At 46.2% G+C, this 22,880-nt stretch overlaps 1 protein-coding gene across 1 annotated transcript in view; it reads right to left on the reverse strand.

The window, feature by feature from the left end:
* LMCD1 (LIM and cysteine rich domains 1) overlaps window positions 1-19,996 on the reverse strand; it is a 57,329-nt gene extending 37,333 nt beyond the window's left edge. Inside the window, exon 1 of the mRNA XM_069562102.1 lies at window positions 19,595-19,996. Within this exon, the coding sequence (XP_069418203.1) occupies window positions 19,595-19,636 (42 nt within the window). The 5' untranslated portion in view covers window positions 19,637-19,996. The remainder of the gene's footprint in view (window positions 1-19,594) is intronic.
* Between the last annotated feature and the right edge of the window lie 2,884 nt (window positions 19,997-22,880).

A 22,880-nucleotide genomic window follows, 5' to 3' on the forward strand; every position in this document is an offset into this window, starting at 1 on the left:
CCTCGACAAGCATGTGCCAGGAAAGTTCTAGAAACCACTGTCCATTTCCTCCTATCGCTTCCTCAGGGAGGTTCTTCTTTTCCTAGGCTGGGTCCTCCCTCCTGCCCCCCTTAAGTTCCTAACCACCAGACACAACCCTTTATGGCACATTTTTAATAGTTGTAATAATTTATATGGTTCTGTTCCCCTCCAGGGGAAGACATGATTCGAGATTCCCAAGGGTCACATCACGTGTGAACAAGGGTTAATCGGGCTAGGAAAACCAAGTCGGAAAGCAAATCCATATGTGGCCAGGGAAATATAAAATGAAAACCTTCTCTGTTTAAGACCCGGCCTTTGCCTCCCCTGCCCCCACCCTTGTCGGACAAGCCTCATTGATTTGTGGTTGGTTCCAGAAAAGCAGGAATGCCCAAACCGCCTGCCTTTGGGGCGGCTGGCTCTATTGATGATACTGCAGCTGCCCCGCCACCCCTGCACCCTAGCTGACCCTATGCTCAACCGGCTGCATCCTGGAGCTTTCCCCTGATTAAAAATGTCTTATTGCCATCATGGTGGAGAAGGAAATGGCAACCCACTCCAGTATCCTTGCCTGGAAAATTCCACCGACAGAGGAGTCTGACAGGCTGCAGTCCAGGGGTCACAGAGTCGGACACAACTGAGTGACGGAGCACGCACACACACGTTGCCATCGCGGGTGCTGGTTATCGGCCTGCTCGGCCGAGTCTGTGTGTAATGTCTGCCTGTCCCACATCATCACTTGGCAGCGCAGAGTGGACACCGAGTGCTCAGACAGCCACGGTGGCGGATTATCTACCCCTTTTTTCTTTTCCTTCTTTCTGTCTGCCTTTTCCATACATTGACTCTCTTGTATTTTTAGCACTTGCATCAAAAAGGCAGCTGAGAGCACCAGACGGAAATCAGGACGTTTTCCCCAAGGGTTGGCAGCTTATGGGAGGGCCTGACAGGAGGGCCGTTTAGAAGGAACGGCTGTAGCAACGCTATGAAACAATTGGTGTGGCCGGGCTCCTCTCCAGCTGGCACTGCCAGAGCCCTGGTAAGGGGGCAGCCTCGAAATACTTGCAGAGTATCTTTTACCTTTCAAAGGAGATGGGGCTTGGGGTCATTTTGAGAAAGAGGAGTACTGACTGGGGCAAAAAGTCCCATCTCCTAAATTGAACCACCAATGGCTGGGTAGCTGGATCTACTTGATGGCTACGGAAAACCTAGGGCATTGTCAGCCCCCACCCAGGATTCTGACTCCTTTGTTTAACATTCTGTTGGCAGAGAGACAATGATGACGACCTGGGAGGAAAGCAAACCAGCCTCTTGGGCGGCCAGCTTCTTGTTGATAGCTGACGTTGTATCCAAAGCAGGTCCACAAGTCTTTGTATTAGGTTGGCCCAAAAGTTCGTTTGGGTTTTTCCATCTGTAGCATCTTACGGAAAAAGCTGAACGAACTTTTCGGTCAATCCAGTATGAGGAACCCAGCTGGACTCAAGTGATAGCTGTTTGTTTTGGACTGAATTCTTATTTCCCTTTGACACCGGCTCACTTTGCACCAGCTGCAGAACCTGCCCAGGACACTGTGAAGAGCTCACCGCAAAGCGCAAAGAGGTCAAAACAGCCCAGGGGGCATAGCCCTTCTCTCCTGTTTTTGAGAATCACCCACTTTTAGAAAAGCCTGCCCATCATCCGAGCAGCTCGCTCACCTGCTTAATCAGTGTGTATGGCGGGGAGAGGTTCCTCCTGCCTTCCTGCTCTGCCACCCCCAGACTTTTATGGATCTTCTGAGACACTCAGGTTCCCAGAACATGGGCACCGTTTCATCCACTGTGAAAGGGATTTCCACACAGCAGGAGGAGCTGACCTGGCATTTCTTTTCCAACTAAGTGTTTCCAGAAGCTCCAACAATTCCCCCCCCCCTTTGTAGTTGTCTTTTCCCTCTTGGAAAGGCCCTGCCTGCTTTGGGGGAGATGGCAGTAAAGCCACCAGGAGTTATCCTGTCCTGCTGGGAATCCTATCTAGAGGTTTACCAAGTAGCCTGGGGAGTCAAGATCAAAGAAAATGAAGTCCCTGAATAGAGTATTTATTAGCAACTCCCCCTTCTAAAGGAGAACAAGCCTGGAGTCCTGAGGTTACACTGGAAGTGAAGATCTCATTGGTTACATGGTTCTTAGGTTTGGACCCTTAAAAGACTCCTTCTCAAGTATAAAACTGTAAGCTTGAGGCTGGCAATGTTTACTTATTCTCTCTCATTTTAGAGGCCTGGTGTCTTAAGAACAGCTTCTGGGACTTCCCAGGCAGTCCAGTGGTTAAGACTCCATGCTTCCAGTGCTGGGGGCATGGATTTGATTCCTGGTGGGGGAACTAACTTCGCTCATGCTGCTTGGGCAGCCAAATATAAATAAATAAGAACAGCCTTCTGTAAGGATGTCACTTGGTGTGTGTGACTGTGTGCATCTGAATCCTGAAATGGCAGCATCACTGAGCTTTTCAAGGATAATACACTTTTATTGGAGTTCATTTTGGAAATGTGTGTGTGTGGTGGTGGTGGTGGTGGGGGACTTAGCAACTCATATTGGAGAATTTTTTTTTATCTTGCCAATCTGAATCTTAATATCTTAAAAGGAAATGTGTGGTATAAAGGTATAGCCCTGTTATTAAAAGTCTGAAGGCTTTACTTATATAAGTGATTCTGCTGGGAATCTCACGGTTAATGTATAGGACAAGGGAAGCGTTGAGACACAAACGTTTCCTTCAGCCAGCACTGGGGCCTTGATGGAAAAAAGCACTTGTGTTTTAGGGTGGTGTCTTTCACAGGACATTTTCTTGGTTTAAAACAAGATCCTTCTTATAAACGACTTCCCTCTTCTGTCTTTATTGCTATCATATGTTTCTAAAACTAACATTCAATACACTTTCAAATATTTCATCCTTTCCTTGATTTTCCAACCCTGCATAATGTACCAGTTGTCCACACTCTGTAGAGTTGAATGCAGCCTTTAAGAAAACCTGAGACAAGAAAATCACAGATTCTGAGAAAGGAAAACACCTTAAAGAGGAGGTAGGCCAAGTTTTCATGTTTATGAAACAGAAATTAGCAGATGTCATTCATTTTGCAAGTCACTCACTTTCCAGGTCCCACCTTTGAAGCTCATGGAACAGAATGAAAATGTAGAATTAGAGATAGAGAAGCCAAGTGCCCTGCCAGCAAATTATCTCTGGGGTAAATTTAGAATTACTCATGTAACTGTATGCCCTAGAAAAGATGTCAAATTCCTCTATCCCTTTAAGCTAGCCCATAGGCACTTCCCTCTGCTTGGACTATCTTCCTTCTCTCCTCCCTTCACCTAACAAATTTCTACTTGTCCCGCAGGTATTTAGGGTCTTAGAAAAGCCTGCATCTTGCACTTCTTTGTTGTATCTATTGTGATTATCATTATTTAATGATGGTATACCCGTGAGTATATACACTTTGATGTCATTTTTTCCTGGTGGGCTGTCAGTTCTCTGGGGGCAAGGTCCCTGTGTGTCTAGGTCATAGCTCCATCACCAGTGGCTAAGGTAGTGCCTTGCACTCGTGTTGCCCCTGTAAACATGGGGATCAATAGCTTCCTCTGCAACAATTTCAGTTTTTCCTTTGAGCACTGCTTTTTGGTGCTTTCCAGGTGGCTCAGCTGGTAAAGAACCTGCCGGCAATGCAGGAGACCCTGGTTCAATTCCTAGGTCGGGAAGACCCCCTGGTGAAGGGATAGGCTACCCACTCCAGTATTCTTGGGCTTCCCTGGTGGTTCAGACAGTAAAGACTCTGCATGCAATGTGGGAGACCTGGGTCCAATCCCTAGGTTGGGAAGATCCCCTGGAGGAGGGCATGGCAACCCACTCCAGTATTCTTGCCTGGAGAATCCCCATGGACAGAGGAGCCTGGCGGGCTACAGTCCGTGGGGTCATTAAGAGTTGGACATGACTGAGCGACTAAGAACAGCACACTGCTTTTTGGTGCATTAAAAGCTAACACATAATAGTGATCTTCTACCTGAAGCTGATGTCTGTAGTTTGAGTTGGAAGAAGAAAGATTGACTTCGGTTTCCTGTTGTTTCCAGAATTCTAGCCTCGCCTGATCACCCCACCTGCCTGGCCAGCCCTTGTGTGCTTCCCTCACTTGCTGCCCTCCCCTTTCCTGGGTTCTAGTGCTGGGCTCTGGTCTCCCTTTGGTTCTCAGGATGCTTCTGTCTTAGGCATTAATCTGCTCAAACTCTTCCCTCTGGCTCACAGCATCATCCCTAGGAGTATGTTCAGCTCCTGCAAGCTCTTCCTGGATAGACTGGCGGAAATGCCAACTCACCTCCTTGGTCATCCAACCCCACTGGTTGTCCCACATTTATGGACTCCCCGCACATCCAGTCACCTGGCCCTGCAGTCTGAACCCTGGCCAACTGCTGGGAGAAATGTTCTTCCTGGGCAGAAGCTGGCTTTCCCTCTTTTATAGTTTGTATCATCCCTTCCTTAGTGTACCCCAGAAAGTTGGACATGTGCTCCTGACAGGAGAACCAGTTTTGGAACTATCTAAAAAGTGAGTCACTAGCAAGAGAAAGTCAGGCTTCTTTAGCAAAACTAGAATGGCACTGATACATGTATACTATCATGTAGGAAATGAATCACCAGTCTATATTCGATGCAGGATACAGGATGCTTGGGGCTGGTGCACGGGGAAGATCCAGAGAGATGATCTGGGGTGGGAGGTGGAAGGGGGGTTCAGGATTGGGAACTCATGTACACCCATGTCAATGTATGGCAAAACCAATACAGTATTGTAAAGCAAAATAAAGTAAAAAACAAAAACACTAGAATGGAGCAACTGTAGGCTTGTCCATGAAACAGAATATACACAATCACTGGGAACTTATGAGACTCAGGCAGTCAAGGGAGCCATCAAGTTCTACAGACGTCCTCTGGCATTTTGGGCCTTGGTTACTTGCCTTGGAGTACCCCTTTATTCCCTCCTGCCCTGACACGATGTGCTGGGGACACTGCGGGAGGCACCGTGGATCTTGGACTTGACCCTGAGCCCTGGGTGCTTTTTCACTGTTTGTGTGACCACGGTGAGCCGTTTCTGCTCTCTGAACCTTGATGTTTTAAATGGCTCATCTTTGAAACGGATCACAATCCCTACCAGCTTCATGGGGTTGTGGTAAGAATCCAGTGCAGGTCATTTATACAAGAGATGTCGAAAATTGTAAAGTGCTGTAGAGATCAGGGATTATCAAGTATTAGATGTTTATGAAGCCCTACGTTCCTCTTTCCTGAGTCCTATCCTCAGTATACCATCTCTGTGGTTATTTACTCTTAATTTTTCTTCAAAAAAAAATCAGTTTTTTAAAACATATTTCTTAAAAAACCCTTTTTCCTTACAATTTCGAAAAAATAGGAGGTAAGCCACAGACATAGAAAATAAACTTCTGGTTAACAAAGGCAGGGAGGAATAAATTAGGAGTCTGAAAATAACACATGTACACTATTATATAAAAAGGGATAAACAACAAGTACCTACTGTATATCACAAGGAACTATATTAAATATCTGGTAATACCCTATAATGGAGAAGAATCTGAAAAGTGTATATATATATATATTTGTGTGTGTGTGTGTATGTGTGTATAACTGAACCACTGTACACACAAAACTAATACAGTATAAATCAACTATATTTCATTAAAAAGTTGCTTGTTTTGAAAAAAATAAGAGGTAATAATAAAAATGCAATACATATGAACCAACACCATTAAATTCTAGCTAATACTCTTGCTTTAAAGCTCTGAACCTGAGGACTGCTCTCTCTCTGTTCAAAGTGACACTGGGCAAGTGATATAGGTGTTAAAGCCCTATGAGCACCAGGTGGAGACTTTCTCCTGGTTATAATCCAAAAGGTAAGAGAACTGAAAATGGAGACAAATTCCGACTAACATGGTTCAGCACTGTTAATGCATGTCTGGGTACCAACTTCATTCATCTTGTGACCAACAAGTTCATGGCCCAACATTGTGGAGCCCTATAAACATGTTTGGTATAGATGAGAAATGGTTTAGAGGGAAGGCGGTTGCTGAGGACTGAACTGTCTACATTTAATTCCCATTCATCGCATCAGCTCTGTCACAGTGGCAATTTACTTCATCCCTCTGAACCTTAGTTTACACATCTGTAAAATGGGATTTATGTAAAGACGAGGGGAAAAAAACCTATGTAGCACAATGCCTGACACATAGCCCATGTGTGGTAAGTACAGGTCATATGCCAAGTATAAGAGCAAGGCTTCTATTTTTGCTCGTCATACCAAGAGCATAACTGGTTCAAGTTTCTGGTGTTTTGGTTCTGCGGAGCATGGGATGACTAAAAAACCTGAGGAGAAAATCTGGGGCCATTTCTCTACTAGCAAAGTAAAAAGGAGAATTAAAGTGATGAACTGGGCCATTCAGATTTTCAAAAGATGGGGAAAATGTCAACCAACAAAGCAATCTCACCCAGCAGAACTTTGAATAGTCTTATCCACTCTTTCAAAAAAATGATCATAGTCAGCAGGGTGTCAAAGACTGGCTGAAATTATAAAGCACTGAGAGGTGTTGATATTATGCATTTTTAAAGAAGGGAGTGCCAACTCTGAGTCTGCAGAATAAGAAGAAATATGATGGGTCCAGGGACTTTTCAGAATTATTCTTGCACTTCAAAGAGCATGTACTTGGCATTGATTCCACCACTTTCCTGAGTTTGGTCAACGTGGCTGAGGGAAGGCAAAACTCTTAAAAATCCACACAGATGGAACATTTCCACTGGCCCTATTTTGGTATAAATATTCATCAAGGACTAGAAACTTTAAGTAGATATCGATGTGAGCTATGAGTGGTTTGGACTAAATTTCAGCCAGTTTTCAGTCGTCCTGCTGTATCTTATCTCTCCGGAGGGCCAACCCTTCTGAGATGTGGCTGCTGTTGTTTAGAGATCCCAGCCAACCTGTCTCCCCGGACCGGGGAAATCATGGGAGTTTGTTCTCAGGAGGCTTCCTGCCAGAAACAGGGGGCCCGCTTCAAGGTTCAGATGGGGGGGGGGTCTGTGTTAGTTGTCTGAAGGCAGGAAGCAAATCAAGGCTTGGCTCATCCGCCACCTTGAAGTGTACCCTTGTGTAGATGAGTTTGAAGGAGGATGAGTTTGAATTCGGCACCAGACATGGAAAATTCAGGCTGCTCTGGAAGGGAGCCTTTCTGATTCCCCCTCACTTTCAGTTCCTTTTCATCTTAGGATCCTTCCTAAATACTCTCTAGGAGTCTTCCTCCCACTCTTCGGGCTACTTTCCCATCTTGCCAGTTCTGACTGCGGTCCATGAATCAGAAGGTTTTAGATTAAGCAGCGTGTATGGGGCTCTGGAAGAGGCTGACGGTCCAGCCTACTCTATTCCATGTCTCTCTGTGTCCTCTGCCCTGCTCCTCTCCGTCTCCCTGTCTACTCAGGATTCCTTGTCTCTGCCAGGAAGGAAAACCCACTTGCTCTTACTTCTTTTGATGCCTCTCTTCTCTCTCCTGTATCCTGATTCCATCTCATTTCCTTCTCAGTCCATTCATATTTTTGAGCCCTTCCTGTATGCCTGGCTTTCCAGGGTGACACAAAAGAGAAGTAAGGCCTGGCCTCTGCTCTCAAGGAGCTCATGAATGGAGGATGTAGGCATAAGAAAGATGTCATGGGATAGGAGTTAAATGGCCAGGAAAGGGCTCGTTGGTAGAAGAGCTAGGATTAGAACTCAGGGTGTCTTAGCATTTCAGATTCAGAAAGACTTAAAAATGATTTTGTCCAAGTACCCCATCCACAACTTTAAATGCGAGATGGAACACGTGGCCAGATGCTGTGAGAGCCACTTATAAGCACTGAGACCTCGTCAAAAGATCAAGTGTTTTTAAAATTCCTTTAATTATTAGACAGCTTTTTCTTATTTCGAGCTAAAATCTCTCTCTGAACCTAACCTCCCTCTCGCCCATTGGTACTGTTTCCTTAGTTCGTTAGTTCGGGGATGCAGTGGCCACTTTTTTCTCGTATCTGGTTCACCGTCCAAGTCCTACATATTGGTCAAGATTGCGGTCAGAGCATGTGTTTCTTTGGTGACTTCCTACCTGCCGGGAGACCTAGTAGGGTTCAAAGGAGGTACCAGGCAAGCGGCAACAGCTCTTCTAATTAGTGTGAATCTTGCTACAGAGTAAGTTCTCCCAGTGGGCTGTTTGCGCCTGTAGGCTGTGAAAGAGGGCAGACGAGGAAATCCAGCTTTTCCGTCAAACTTCACCTCTTTGTCAGATCCTTGCAAACCCAGGGACTGTCCCCATAATTTCATTTTCCAGATAACTGGCAGGGAATCATCTGTCATTTCCCGCCCCCCCCACCCCCCCAACCTGTTTAACATACCATCTGCAACTGACCCAAAGCAACTGCCAACAATTATTTCAGTGGCATTTCGATATACAAACCATGTGGTTTTCATTGTGCTGCGTTACCTGCCCAGAATCATGGCAGGAAGGGGCCCCACAGTCTCAAACCAAGTCAGAAACCTGAAGGAATTGTTCTGATGCAAGGGATCGTTCTTACTCAAGTTTCCTGATTTTCCTTCTCACAGTTTATCAAGGAATTCTCTGTGGAATTTCTTTTCCTCTAATTACTAGCTGAATGACTTCAGAATTGGAAGGTGGATAAAACTTGGGGTGCTCACACCATCCTGTGGTCCTCACAATTGTGTTTTCACATTCTGCTCACAGGCAAAGCATGCTGGATTTCACAGAGGGTGTGTGTGTGTGTGTGTGTGTGTGTGTGTGTATGTGTGTGTGTTTCTCTCTCTCTCTTTGTTCCTTTCTTTCCATATATGTTGCATATCCTCAGTTATTATTTTTTTTCCCTTCAATCACAACACAAATCTACATCTTCCTGTAAAAATTCAAACTGAGTCGGGGTGAGCTTGCTGTAACTTCTCTGCTGAGCTTGGGAGTCTCAAGCATGCCAGCTTGGCAGGCTGTGCTATCCTATCATCCCAAGGGTGTTGGTTGAGAGGCGAGAGGGACAAGTTCTCGGATGAGAAAGTTACAAGATGTGTCTGATGGATGGATGGATATGTAGGAGTGTATCTCTCTGTAGTTGAAGATGGATGATACTTCTCAAGTTAGAAGTCAAGTAAAACTGAGAACAGGCGTGTCAAGACTTGGAACTCATAACACTGGCCTGTGACCCAAGCATAATATTCATTCATCCTTGTCTTTCAACATTCAGCTCAGATGTCACCTCCTTGGTGAGCGTTCCCTGACCTCCCCAGGTCGGGTTAAGTACTTCCTCTCTGATCTCCCTCACTCCCTCATTTGAACCTCTGATCAAGGCTTTGATTCTCTGGTGGCCAGGCTGGCTGTTCCATCTCTCAAACTATCAGCTTCTGGAACTTCTTTCCTTTTTACTTCTCTGCTTCCCAGCTCAGCCCCTGACTTATAGTAATTACATGGAATATGTGTTTTCACAGAATGAATTCTTAAAGTTGGCCAAATCAGAGGGAGGTGATGAGTTTCACCAGAATAATGTTTGCACATTTTACTTTCATTGGGTCTTTCAATAGTGATGATAACTCATGTGTAACACACACTCAGGAGCTGTCAAATGCTGTATTAAGAACTTTATAGGTTATTGTCATGAGGACAACTTTTAGGCCCATTTTATAGATGAAAAAACTGAGGCTCAGAGGTAATGGGATTTACCCAAATAGGAAGCAGGTGATAGAGCTGGGATTTGAACTGTTTGTCTGCTCCACACAAGAGGCTCACTATGTGGGTTGAGTACATGTGCATGTATGCAGATATTTGTGTGTGTGTATGTAGAATATTGTCAGAGCTTTTTTTTGACAGAAGTCTTAATCTGTTTGCGTCCTTTTGTCTGATATGAAAGTGTCCCTTTTCAGAACCATGTTCTAAAAGCACAAATGAAAATATATAGTATTACAAAGAAAATGAATATTACTGAAATAATATCAATATGTAAAAGCTAATCTGTAATTTAGTAACATACATGCCTTTGTTAAATTAATTAACACCACCAGTCATGGATTTAATTACTGTTATTTCAGAACAAGGATGAGTATGAGCAGTATGCCTGTCATCCCTCTTGGCTGTAATAGGATATGAAAATATCAGATTTCCGTCAGTATGAAGGACACAGGGCCTATAGCCAGTTATCTTTTTCTAACTTAAATGTCACATTCAATAGCTTTATTTTCTTAACAACAACAAAAAAAAGGCACAGAGGATGCTAAACTGCCAGGGCTTTTGTTTTCATTTATAATGGAAAAAAAAGAAATGCTTCATTTTGGTTAGAGGTTAGGTATATAAGGATGCACTAATTTTCTTCATTTCTGTTCCTTGATATCACCAGTTCTATCCACAGATCCCTGTTTAAAAAAAAACCTTCTCCTCTGTTGATACTAATAAGAGTAAAAACAAAATCTCCCTCCCATACTTTCTCTAAAATAAGCCTCAAATGCTGACCCCTACCCCCATCAGAGCCAGACTCCTTAGCAAGGACACTGGTGACCACAGGGCCAAAGTGGGGTGGGCGCACAGGTGTCCCTCGGCAGGTGGGTGGCTCTCCTCCAGGATGAGGGCAGGGCTGGGCTCCATTTCCCCTCCAACTCTTCTGGCCAGAGGACTAGCTGGGTCAGTCACCTTGGTGGTCAGCCGTGAATCAGTACGTGGAAATGCCTCTTAGTCACACGGCCCAAATAGCTGCTACCTTCCTAAGGCAGGTTTCTTAGGGGGCATTAGTCAGCCAAGAGCTCTCACCCTGTGTTCCTGCCCTTTGGTGCCCCTGACACCAGCATCGTGAAGGACATCATGGGGTGCTGAGCTGCCTCTGAGGACATGGGCTGAGCACAGACAACTGGTCTACCACCGTGTGTATGCAACAGGGCTGAAGGGGCCACTGTTTACTGGCTATTGCCTTTCCCAGACTTCTCTTCACTCAATGCCCTGTTAAAATGCAACAACTGGAAGCAGAATTGTCATATGTACATCACTGTGATACTGTAGAGATGACTGGGGTTGGGAGTGGCTCAGATGTGTGCAATGCTCAAATCTGAGGGCAGACAGTAAAGGAGGAGAAAAACAGCGGTGTGTCTGTGTGTCTCTGTGTGTCTGTGAGATGGAGGAGGTCAAGGAAAACACAGAGTAATAGAACACTGACATTATTTGGCTCTTCTCTCCCATGTATGCTAAGTTGCTTCAGTCATGTCTGATTCTTTGTGAGCCCATGGACTGCAGCCCACCAGGCTCCTCAGTCCATGGGGATTCTCCAGGCAAGAATACTGGGGGTTACCATGTCCTTTTCCAGAGGATCTTCCCTCTTCTCATACTTTCATGTGAAACACATTCCCCCGGACTGAAGTCTACAAGGCAGGGACCAGAACTTTCTTATTCATTGTCTTGTACTGAGCGCTCAGCAGAGTGCCTGGCATGTAATAGGTATTAAATAAATATCTGCTAAATCAAGAAATGGTGACTATTATGCTGTTTTAAAAAGCAAGACATCCGAGGCTTGGCGTGGCTAAGTGCCTGGGTAAAATCACCTAGCTGGGATCAACGAATGGTCTCCGTGAAAAGGAGGACTACTTTTTAGAAGCACAGCCACCGGACACCCGGGGCACATTGTTGCCATTGTCCTGATTTTTGCAGATGCTGTGACCCGGGTCTATTTATGGCCAGGTCTAAGTTTAGCTACAAAGAGGTCCTGCAATCTGATATCTTAGAAGCCACCTGTGACGTCAGTAAGATGAACTTGGTCTTCCATGTTCTAGCACTTAACTTCCTATAGGATTTCTGTGCTGGGGCTGATGAGAAGAGGATACCAATAGCAGCAGGAGGAAATGTTATTTTGAGAACATACTATGCATCCAGGTGCTTTACATACTTTCTCATTAGACTATTGCTTAAATATAGAATTATTATTAACTTTCTTTCTCAGATGAGGAACTGGAGGTCCAGAGAGGAGTAAGCAATTTGGTTGCAGACCTATGAAAAGCTCAAAATGGCCTTTAAACCGTGTGGCCAAAGCTACATTCACAGCCAAAACGTTCACCTGACCTTCTGAGCTTTGAGGGTATGAGGGTGACATGAAGTCAGGGGACCCTGGGCATGGAAGTGATGAAACAGAGAAGATATCCTTTTCTTCATTCTTTCAAGATCCTGTGAGTCAGTGCCTCTCTGCTATGTCACAGGCAAGTTTTGGATATAACATTGCCCCCATGTCCCCTCTGCCACCTGAAGGGACTGACCAAGCAGATCAGTAGCTTCTTCTCAGCTCTTTTATCTAATGATTCCTTCACATTTTCTCCAAAGATTTATTTTACAAAGGAACCCATATTTTAAAATAAGAGGAGGGGAAAAAAATCAATACATACACATATCATATGAATTTAAAACAACTGCCACGGGCTGGACCCTAGCGCCAACTTTGTCCTACAAAAAGAGTGACTTGCCAAATAGAGCCTTTGGTTTCTTCTCCCTCAGCAATCTTATTTCCTTTTAAAGCATGTCCTAGTGGGGGCTCGGGCTGTGTTTTGCTTGGTCCTGATTCCTGGGTTATTGGGTAGACCGTGAGTCAGGCTGACCAGGCATGTAGAGAATATGCATTCCAGAGGCCAAGCTTATCCCCAGGATAGAATTTCCTGGAAGCTCCGGAGCTTGGATCTCTAGGATTTTTTTTTTTTTTTGTCAAGTGTCCTTGTTTCTTCAGTAATTTCTGGATACTATTATATGATCCCTTAGATTGTCTCTCTACCAGCTTCCTCTCTAGACAGTTCTAGCAGACTTCTAGAAAACGAGGAAGGAACAGATCTAGGAAGTCTTTCTTTTCTGCCTGGGAAATGGCTTTGACTTGGTGTGGATGTCAGCATACACCTGGTTGTGGCCAAGAAGTATCAGAGAGGTACAGAGGCCTGGTAACCTTTGGCAAATGCTGGGCCATCCCTGAATCACCATCAGCAGTGGGCTGACCTGCATCTGTGTGTGAAGCCTGTAGTAGCAACCCTAGTCCTTCTCCACCAGACTTGTGCTTCTGACGAAAGCCTTCGGTGTCTTCCTGCAGTGGAAAGAGCTTCAGTTTTAGAGTCAGAGAAGAATGGGTGTGAGTTCTTAATCTGTCATTATATGATCTTGGGCGAGTCATTGAAACCCTCAGTCTTCATTTACTCATGTGTAAAAAGGACATCATTATGTTTGCAATGTAGTCCTAAAGACTAAATGAGACAAGCGAGAGAAAACATCAGGCATCCTGAGTGTACTCAAAAGATGTCTCTCTTTTTTCCTTTCCCTTGCCTTTCCCCAAACTGGTCCATTCTAGCAGAGAACGGATGAATCTTTGTGCAGATCCTTGGGGGACAAAAGTCCTAATGGATGATGAAAGTAAGACCAACACAACCTGGGAAGACATGTAACAACACTTCTCATATAGGAGAGCAGACAGTGAACAAAGGGTTGATTTAGGGGTTTTATGAAGCTTTGTGATTGTACTGTTATTTCTGTTTTTGTGAAAGCCCAACTGAAATTCCACATCAAATATTTAGGCCTAAATACCAAACACAAGTTTAGGCCACTAAAATAGTCTAGGTCCACATAGGAGACCAAACTTCTTATTTCACTGTTTCTTGAAAAGCTTTACAGAAGGCATTTCTGGAGCTTCTGAAGATCTGGGCCATTGATACACTCTAAGCTCTGAGATTTAAAGATGCCTGCTTCTTGTGGAAGAATAGCTATGACAAACCTAGACAGTGTATTAAAAAGCAGAGACATCACTTTGCCAACAAAGGTCCGTATAGTCAAAGCTATGGTTTTTTTCAGTAGTCATGTATGGATGTGAGAGTTGGATTATAAAAAAGGCTGAGCGCCAAAGAATTGACACTTTCGAACTGTGGTGCTGGAGAAGATGCTTGAGAGTCCCTTGGACAACAACGAGGTCAAGCTAGTCAATTCTAAAAGAAATCAACCATGAATATTCATTGGAAGGACTGATGCTGAAGCTCCAATTCTTTGGCCACCTGATGCAAAGCGCTGACTCACTGGAAGACACTAATGCTGGGAAAAACTGAGGGCAAGAGGAGAAGGGGACAACAGAGGATGAGATGGTTGGATGGCATCACTGACTCAGTGGACATGAGTTTGAGCAAACTCAGGGAGATAGTGAAGGACAGGGAAGCCTGGTGTGCTGCAGTTCATGGGGTCACAAGGAATTGGACATGACTTAGGGACTGAACAACAGAGCTCCAAGAATGGGTTCAGGACTGAAAGTTGCATGGGAATTGAAGGAAATGGTACAACTTTGAGGGTCTCCTGTAGAAGTGGTTGGTGGCCCTGCACCTGGTGAGATCACAGCAGCAGCTGCCAGCCAAATCTTCCTAATCAGCAAATGAAAGGGAAGAGGGGGCTATTTCCAAATGAAGGCACTTAGAGAGCAGCAGCTGTCTCTTCCTTGTGGAGGTCTCAAAAAGCTCTTCCCCAGTTCCGCTCTCAATGGAATGGTGTTTGTGTCCTGTTTTCCCATAATCATTTGTTATTTAGGAGACAGTCTGGGGTCCAGAAAAGGTCAGTGGATGGCAGGAGGAATGAAGCTTCCAGCCGTCATTCAAAGTCAGCCCCTTCTGAGGAAAAGCGACCTGTCCAAAGTCACCAGTAAACTGCTTGCAGTTACTGTGGCAGCTTGACCCCTTGCCAGAAAACTCTGCTTATCATACATATTTCAGTGGTGTTGGATGAGCATGGGGGAGATAAGAACTGCCAAGGTCTGTGCTTTCAGGACTGATTTCCACTTTATTATAAACACACTATTTTGAATGTGCAAGTAGAAAAGAAAGATTCTCCCTTGCAAAGTCAAATGGCATCTCTCTGTTGGAGCCCAGCTGACCCTAGAGGGTGGGTTACAAGAGGTACTATTCCCTGACTTCTCTGCTCCTGATCTAACCCTCCCCAGAAGTAGCCAGGGCAGGGGAGGGAAAGGAAGATGCCCATGTGAGTCTGCACATCTGCCCCTCCTCCTGGTCCCCAGCCTTTGCTGAATCCAGCTCATTCTTTTTCTCCCTTGTCACCTCTGGCCAGTTAACATGGAGAGATCAAACTGTGGGATCTTCAGAGGGGAATGCCAAAGTCACTCCATGTCCTGCTTGTAGAACTGTTGGTCAGCTCTGGGCCAGGAGAAGGTCTTGGAGCAGAGATGGCTAGAGTAAAGCCTAGAGCTGATCTGCGAGATAGCTTTCCCTGCCCCCCACCACCTCAGGGGGCAGATGTATTGGTGCAAATCAATTGTCAACCCTAACCCCACATATTCGAATACGTCTGTACGGCATGACAAGCATCTTCAGTGTACAAGTAACGGCTTCAGCCATCTGTCTGGGGAGAGCTTTCAGGACTTGGATAATTTCTTTCTTTCTTTCTTTTTTAATATGGCTCTCTTTGGGCCAAGTTGCTTATACACCTATGGGCATGTCTCCAATGATTTGGCTATTAAAGTCTTTAAATGACAGCTTAATATATTTCTAAGATGGAGGGAGCCAAGGACAATTCTCGAGGAGCCGTGTTGACATTGGATCGGCTCACCCAGGCAGCGTGCCAGCAGCTTTGCACACGGCAGGAACTGGAGGTGAAAGCAGGAAGGGCTGAGTACAGGGGGGAGGGCGAAGCTGGAGGACAGGAAAGCCAAGAGGGACGTGATGTGGAGAAGGGTGGAGGGAGACGCCCAGCTGACCCTGGCGATGCATTTGGACGAGCCATCCTTTCATGCTCCTTGGACATTGTGCTGAGGGGTGAGAAATAGAACCCTCTGGAGCCGGTCCACTGGCAGGCACACAGGCAGCAGTGAACATGCTCTCAGATCTCTTTGTTCTAGTCCTTGCTAAATTCCTGCAAATGGTTCTTTGGCAGCCAAGAGCCTGTATTCTTGCAGAGCCTACCGGGCCCCGGCCCACCTTCTTAGCAGTCTCAGAGAAAGGACTTGACTGCTCTGGGTCTCAGTTTCTGTACCTATCAAGTGAGAAGAGCTCCATGTCTCCTTCCAGGCCTAACTATTCCAGGACTCCACAGTGAAATGCTCACTGACTGATGATCTCTGTTGTCTAAGCAGATTTTGTATGTTAGGCTAGAACGAAGACAAGGTCATCGGTCATTGTTCTAGGTTATCAAGGCTGCTGGCTTTTGTTCAGCTGAATGAAAATTAGTTGCTCTTCAGATGGGCCAGTCATCTGAAGAAGTGTGTCCTCATTCACCAAAAGACTCCTTTCAGCAATCATGTGCTCACTGAAATATACACCCACCACCACGGACCATAACAATGGCCAAGTCTACTTGCCCTCAGGTGCTGAGCCCTTTGTATACAGCAACTTGTTTAATGACTACGGGCCCCTTGGAAGGAAAGCTAAGTACTGTGGCCACCTCACGTGAAGAGTTGACTCATTGGAAAAGACTCTGATGCTGGGAGGGATTGGGGGCAGGAGGAGAAGGGGACGACAGAGGATGAGATGGCTGGATGGAATCACCGACTCGATGGACATGAGTCTGAGTGAACTCCAGGAGTTGGTGATGGACAGGGAGGCCTGGCGTGCTGCGATTCATGGGGTCGGACACAATTGAGCAACTGAACTGAACTGAACTGAACTGGGAGGGAGATTCTTTTAGTGTCTTCTCAGTTTTCAGATGAGGGCACAGACTCAGAAGTTAATCAGCTTACACAGGAGCACACAGCTAGTAGGTGGTGGAGTTGGGATTTAAACCCCAGTCTGGTTACAAGACTATTCATGACTTAATAAACCAGAGAAGAACACACCCACTGTGGTGGTTGATTCCACCAAGAGAAATGGCATTTGATCTTCCAGGCTTTTTGTTACCAGGGAATGTTGGCTAGTTCCTGATTCTCAGGGAACAAGAACTCCATGCTAGGAAACTTTTTTCCCAGTTGAAAAACAAACCAGGGCTCAAGAGTAGCCAATGGGAGCATTTGGCTCAGTGCAGATGGGAGGAGGGAAGGGACTGTTTCTATACCCTGCCATGAACTAAGGATGGGACCCATGGCCAGTACCCCTGTCTGCCTGGAATTGGGGAGATGATCTCAAAGGCTGCCCCAACTTGGAGATTTTAATGTTCTCTCGCTCAAAGACTGTTTTCTGACTTTCCAGCTCTTGGGATTCCCTGTGGCCCCCCTCCCTTTGGGTGCAGGGCAGCGGAGTCCTTGTGGAGGCCATTTGAAACCATTTCTCATTTTGTAAATCGGTCTCTTGCAGCTCTAAGAATCTCTGAAATTGCCTCAAAATGCCTAAGTGTGATTATGCCTCCTGAAGCCAAATGTTAGCAAACCCACCACTGTTGCAGATTTAAAAAGTAAATATGCCATAAAAGCCCTGCAGCATGCTGTTGATACAACCCAGCATTTAACCGCCGATACACACCTCAGCAAAGAGAGATTTCCCCCCATTCCCTTCCCTTCCCTCGGCTTTCTGAGTGGAGGACCTGGGTTCATCACCCATATGGTGACCCTCCTCCTGATTGTCACAGTCCCAAGGGGTAAAAAATATCCTCCCTTTCATCTATACCCACCACATTCTTTCACTAAGCCTGTAATTGGATCTAAATGGAAAATAAACCCTTTGCAGGGCAAGGAAGTTGGCACTAGAGGGTGACAAGTAGGAGACTGTGTTCCACCTCTAATCCGGATAATCACACTCTCCCATGCAAAGGAAAATAAAAACAAGGCTTCCTCCTAGCTGGGACCTGGGCTGTGCTGAGAAGAGAGGTTCCGTGTCTCCTGTCTCCCTTTACACATTAACTGTCCATCAGCTTGTAATAAAACAATCCTGAATCATCTGATGTGCCACTGGACAATGAGACACTGCCCCTTTCGCTCTGAACTCTTTTCCTTTGGCTGAATCTGGGGAGGCAGTTCAGACACACAAATATGTTGGAGCTGCCACAAGTTAGAAAACAGTAACACACAAACTGTACTGTCTGCGAACACTATGGTCTTAGCTGGTTCACTCATAGTTTATTGAGTCATGCTGTGCATGGCAGCCTGCGTCGGAACACAGATGAGCAAGAAAGGTTTGTCCCTCAGGGAATTTAGAAAGATGGGTAGAAAAGTAAGAGCAGTGCCTGCCTGACTCACTAGTAGGTAGAAATTAACAGGACAGGTAGCTTACTAAGGTCTAACGTGAGAATTCCAGAGAAGGAGAGATGACTGGATTCTGCGAACAGTCTGGCAACTGTGAAGCGGGGGTGGGGGTGGGGGGGGGCAGGAACATTCCAGAGGGATGCTCTCTGGATGAAGTCTGCCCTGGTGTACACATTCAGAGGTCCGATGGACTCTGTGTGGGAGTCTGGGGCAGGTCAGCCTTGCAGTGGTACAGTCGTAAATCAGATGCATAAATCCTGCACCTCTAAGTGGCTCACTTGCATTTCGATTCTGACATAGTTTTTCTTTTTCCTTCCCCCTCTCATTCTATCCCGCCTTGCCCAGGTAATAGCAAATGTTTACAGGGGACTTTGCCTTGAAAGACCAAAAGTCTGATTTTCCCTGAAATCAGAGTTTAAGTTTAAACAGAACTACTTTGGGAGAGAACACTAAGGGGTACCATAGCTATTATTGCTGCTGTGAGGGAGTCGGGGCCTAACATCCCTCTATGGGAGACAAGGGAACTGAGGCTCAGAAAGGTGATGGACGTGGTTGGTCATTGTGGAGCAGCTAGAAAGTGGCACAGCTGGGGTTTCCATGCCTAAGGCTTTCCCATAGGCTCCACAGCCTCCCAGAACCAACTCTCTGTGACCCTGAGACTCAGTTTCTTCACTGGTCTAGGCTGTCTCTGGGCTTCCTTCCAGTTCACAGGTCCTCTTAGCCCCTAGCCTGTGACAACCTCCCCCCACCCTGCCCCCGCCCCCCACCGTCTACAGGTAAGTAACCATCAGGGATTGGAGCTAAAGGCACAGCTGCAGGCCCCTCAGGCAGTCATTCACCCATGACCTTCTGGGCTCCCAGCCAGCCCTTCTTGAAAGGGAAAAGCGAAGACCCTGGGGACAGAAATTAGTTCCCGAGTGCTGGAACTGTCGCCACTGCCAACACCACCAGCTAAAGAAACTGTTTTCTTTGTATGTGTGTGTGAAAAACAGAGAAGGCTGGGATGAGAGCAAAGGGGGTAGATTCCTTGTGAGTAAATAGTACCCCTTCCCACCTTCACCTCAGTCACTGGAGGAGGAGGGTAGGGTTCCTTCCCCACTCCTCCAAAAGCACAGAGTTAACATTTAAGAAAAAAGTTTTTTACCTTATTTAAATTTTAATTAGCATCATCAAAGAACCAAGATCCTTTGCAAATACTTTACACAAAGGCTTTTAAGAGTAGCATTTGGGGTATGTGCCTGTTGGCTCAAACCTGTATTCCCAACGATTCTATTTTCTATAAAGTCTTGGAATTTAGTGAATTTTCTTCTCCATATATCTAGGAAAGCCTCTTCAAACAGGAGAGGGAAATGGGAAAAGGAGTCTGCCTAAGTACAGACAGATCTCAGCTCACCTTCTGAACTCTCGGGTTGAGGTCCTTGGCCACCTTTGCCATCCTCTTCTGGGGTGGACAGACAGCGCCTGGCTGCTCAGGCTTAGGCGCGAGGGCGTGCAGTGGGGACAGCTGTGCTTGAATGGCTAAGATCGCTGGCCCAGGGGGAGCTCTGTGCGCAGCCTGTTGCGGCGGGGCCCTTTAATTGGAGAGCGGGACTCCCTCTAAAACCTCGCCAGCCAATCGGCGCGGGCGCTCGCACTTGGCCAGCCAATCCCAGCTCGCGGGTCCCCCCCACCCTTCGGGTGTTCGGGCCCGGCCGGGAGGCTGCGGCCGATTGAGCGCTTTCCTGACGTCAGTGAGGCCGCGGCCCCGCCTGTCCGGGTGGCGCACATCTGTCCCTGAGCGGCAGGAATCCGTCCCCACGCCCTTCTCCTTTAAAGGACAACGGGTCGAGGGTGGGGCGGGCCGCCGGGGCCCCGCGATCCATTCAGGTCAAAAGGGAGAATGATCAAACAGGGAGGCTTGGGGTATTTTTAGTGAGCTGGGTCCAAAAATAAATGCTGAGCTGTGTTCCCCTGCCCACCCTTTCTGCCTTGTCGCCTGGGGGATGCGAGGGGAGCGGAGGTGGGTAGGTGGTGTAGGCGGCAGCTTGACTCAGCTGGTTAGCCTTTCCCAAACCTGAGCAACTTTTCCAATCACCAGAGAGGAGGTGAGATTCGAGTGAGTGGTGATTTCTTTAAAATTAATGTTTCTAAAATATTCATCGGCCTTTTATAACTTGCTTTCGCATAAATTGTCCCGATTCAGGGAGGGAGAGAACACTCCTGATTTTATAAATACCAACATGTACATCTTCACTCCTGGAGTCCTATTTTCTCATGACAATCTCATAATTATCACAAGTGTTGTTATGATAATGTTGATGATGATCACTCCCATTTAAGAGATGAGGGAATAGGATCAGAGAGGGTCATTGGTCCAAAGCTGGGCTTTTCAGTGAGGCTTTAACCAGGGAGAGAGAGGGTGAGATTTCACCTGGGTAGAAGGTACTCAGGATAAAGAGCCATAAACTAAGAAATTAAATTTTTTTTTGCAGATTAATTGAGTCATGCAGGTCTGAACAAGCAAGTTTTCTCATATCCTTGGGATGAAGTCTCTTGCAACATCTCACAAGTCCTATAAGTCAAAATCTACTAGGACTCACTGTTCCTATAAACCCACATCTATTAAGCCAGTTCCACAGACTTGGGTTCCTAGAGCCATTATCCTAGCCTAGACAGAGGATTAAACACAGTCCCTTTTCACCTTTTTTCACAGACAGAATACTCTGTCATGAAGTTTTCTTCCTGTCACCCTCTGCTGGAAACCAGGGCTCAAGTGGACTAAACCTTGGGTTGTAAGGAGGCTGCAGAGTGGCTTCAGATGCATGGCGTGGCCTGATGTGAAGGGAATGGGGGGCTGCAGGTCACTACGTAGGGCTTTTTCTCTTCTTGGAGGTGCTTTCCTTAAAGACACCTTCCGTTGGTTCTTTTCTTTTTCTTTCTTTCTCTTTTGGCTGTGCTGGGTCTTCATTGCTGCGTGGGTTTTTCGCTAGTTGTGGTGAGCAGGGGCTGTTCTCTGTGGTGGCTTCTCTTGTTGGGGAGTACAGACTCTAGGGCACTTGGAGTTATGCAGCTCCGGCTCCCAGATTCCAGACCACATGCTTTTATCAATAGTTGTGGCTCATGGGCTTAGTTGCTCATTGGCATGTGGGATCTTCCGGAATCAGGGATGGAACCTGTATCTTCTGCATTGGCAGGCGAATTCTTAACCACTGAGCCAACACGGAAGCCCTCTAATTGGATCTTAACACATCATCATCTTTAGTGATCCCAAATCTGAGTTTGGGATCCCATGATCCCTGCTTGTGGCTCCTTTTTCACCTTCTAGAAAGGGCTTTCTATGTATGACTCCTCTTTTGCAACATGAAGAATGATCTTTTTCTTCTTTCATAGATTTCTGCTATCATCAATGTTTGTCTCACTTGCCCCTACCTGTAGCTCTGATACCTAGCACACGAGCAATGCTCAGAGCATGTCAGTGGAATGAATGGAGGTTGGCTTCTGGCTTTTAATCAGCAGTGAGTTGGCAAGGTGGGACTTGGAGAGATGGCCAAGTGCCATCCCTGGTCTGGTTTGTCCAAACTTCCTAGGTGGGCTGCATGATTAAGCCAGGGTGTAAGTAAATGGTAGCCAACGGAAGCCTGGCCTGGGAGAAGTTTCCATGTGAATAGCCCTTTCAGTAGCAAATCCTAGGAACAATGGTGTTGAAACTGGGATGTTCTGCCAGAAGCCTTTATACTTCAGAGCTACGGGGAACAGAAGCCAGGAGAACAACAAAGGCAAGCTTTATCCTTTGCAAACTAGGCAGAAGCCTGCCCAGTGAAGTCATTTCCCGCTCTCTTCCCAGCCACACTCCTTGCCCCATCTTGAAAAATTATCATTTCATGGAATAATTTGACTTTTATGAGCTTTAACAATGATTAGCTCCAAATAAGACCCTCTTCCCCTCTCCTTATTTTTATCGTTGGCCCCAGTTTCAATCAAGAAGGCAGATATTGTGGCTGTTTCTGAGAATGTAAGAATCAAAAGCTACTGCTTGGATGGCCTTGCCTTTCATGCCTGCTAAGTCGCTTCAGTCGTGTCCAATTCTTTGCAACCCTATAGACCAAAGCCCACTACGTTTCTTTGTCCATGGGATTCTCCAGGCAAGAATACTGGAGAGGATTGCCATGCTTTCCATCAGGGGATCTTCCTGACTCAGGAATCAAACTTGTATCTCTTATGTCTCCTGCATTGACAGGTGGATTTTTTATCTGTGAAGCCCTCTGGCCTTGTCTTTTTTTCCTTTTTCCTAGTAAAGAACCTGTCATGGGCAGAACGCTGCTCCTTGCTCCTCTGGAACTTGTTCTGTCCCCCGCTGAAGATGATGCTGACTCTGACTTTTTAAATGCTACTCTCAAGACAAAGGTTTCAGGGGATCTATAGTCAGTTTTGTCTGGACACCTGGACTGCTGCTGCTGCTAAGTCGCTTCAGTCATGTCCGACTCTGTGTGACCCCATAGACAGCAGCCCACCAGGCTCCCCCGTCCCTGGGATTCTCCAGGCAAGAATACTGGAGTGGGTTGCCATTTCCTTCTCCAATGCAGGAAAGTGAAAAGTGAAAGTGAACTTGCTCAGTTGTGTCCGACTCTTAACGATCCCATGGACTGCAGCCTGCCAGGCTCCTCTGTCCATGGGATTTTCCAGGCAAGAGTACTGGAGTG

This window comes from Ovis canadensis, chromosome 19 (assembly GCF_042477335.2).
Source record: "Ovis canadensis isolate MfBH-ARS-UI-01 breed Bighorn chromosome 19, ARS-UI_OviCan_v2, whole genome shotgun sequence".
Classification (NCBI taxonomy): domain Eukaryota; kingdom Metazoa; phylum Chordata; class Mammalia; order Artiodactyla; family Bovidae; genus Ovis; species Ovis canadensis.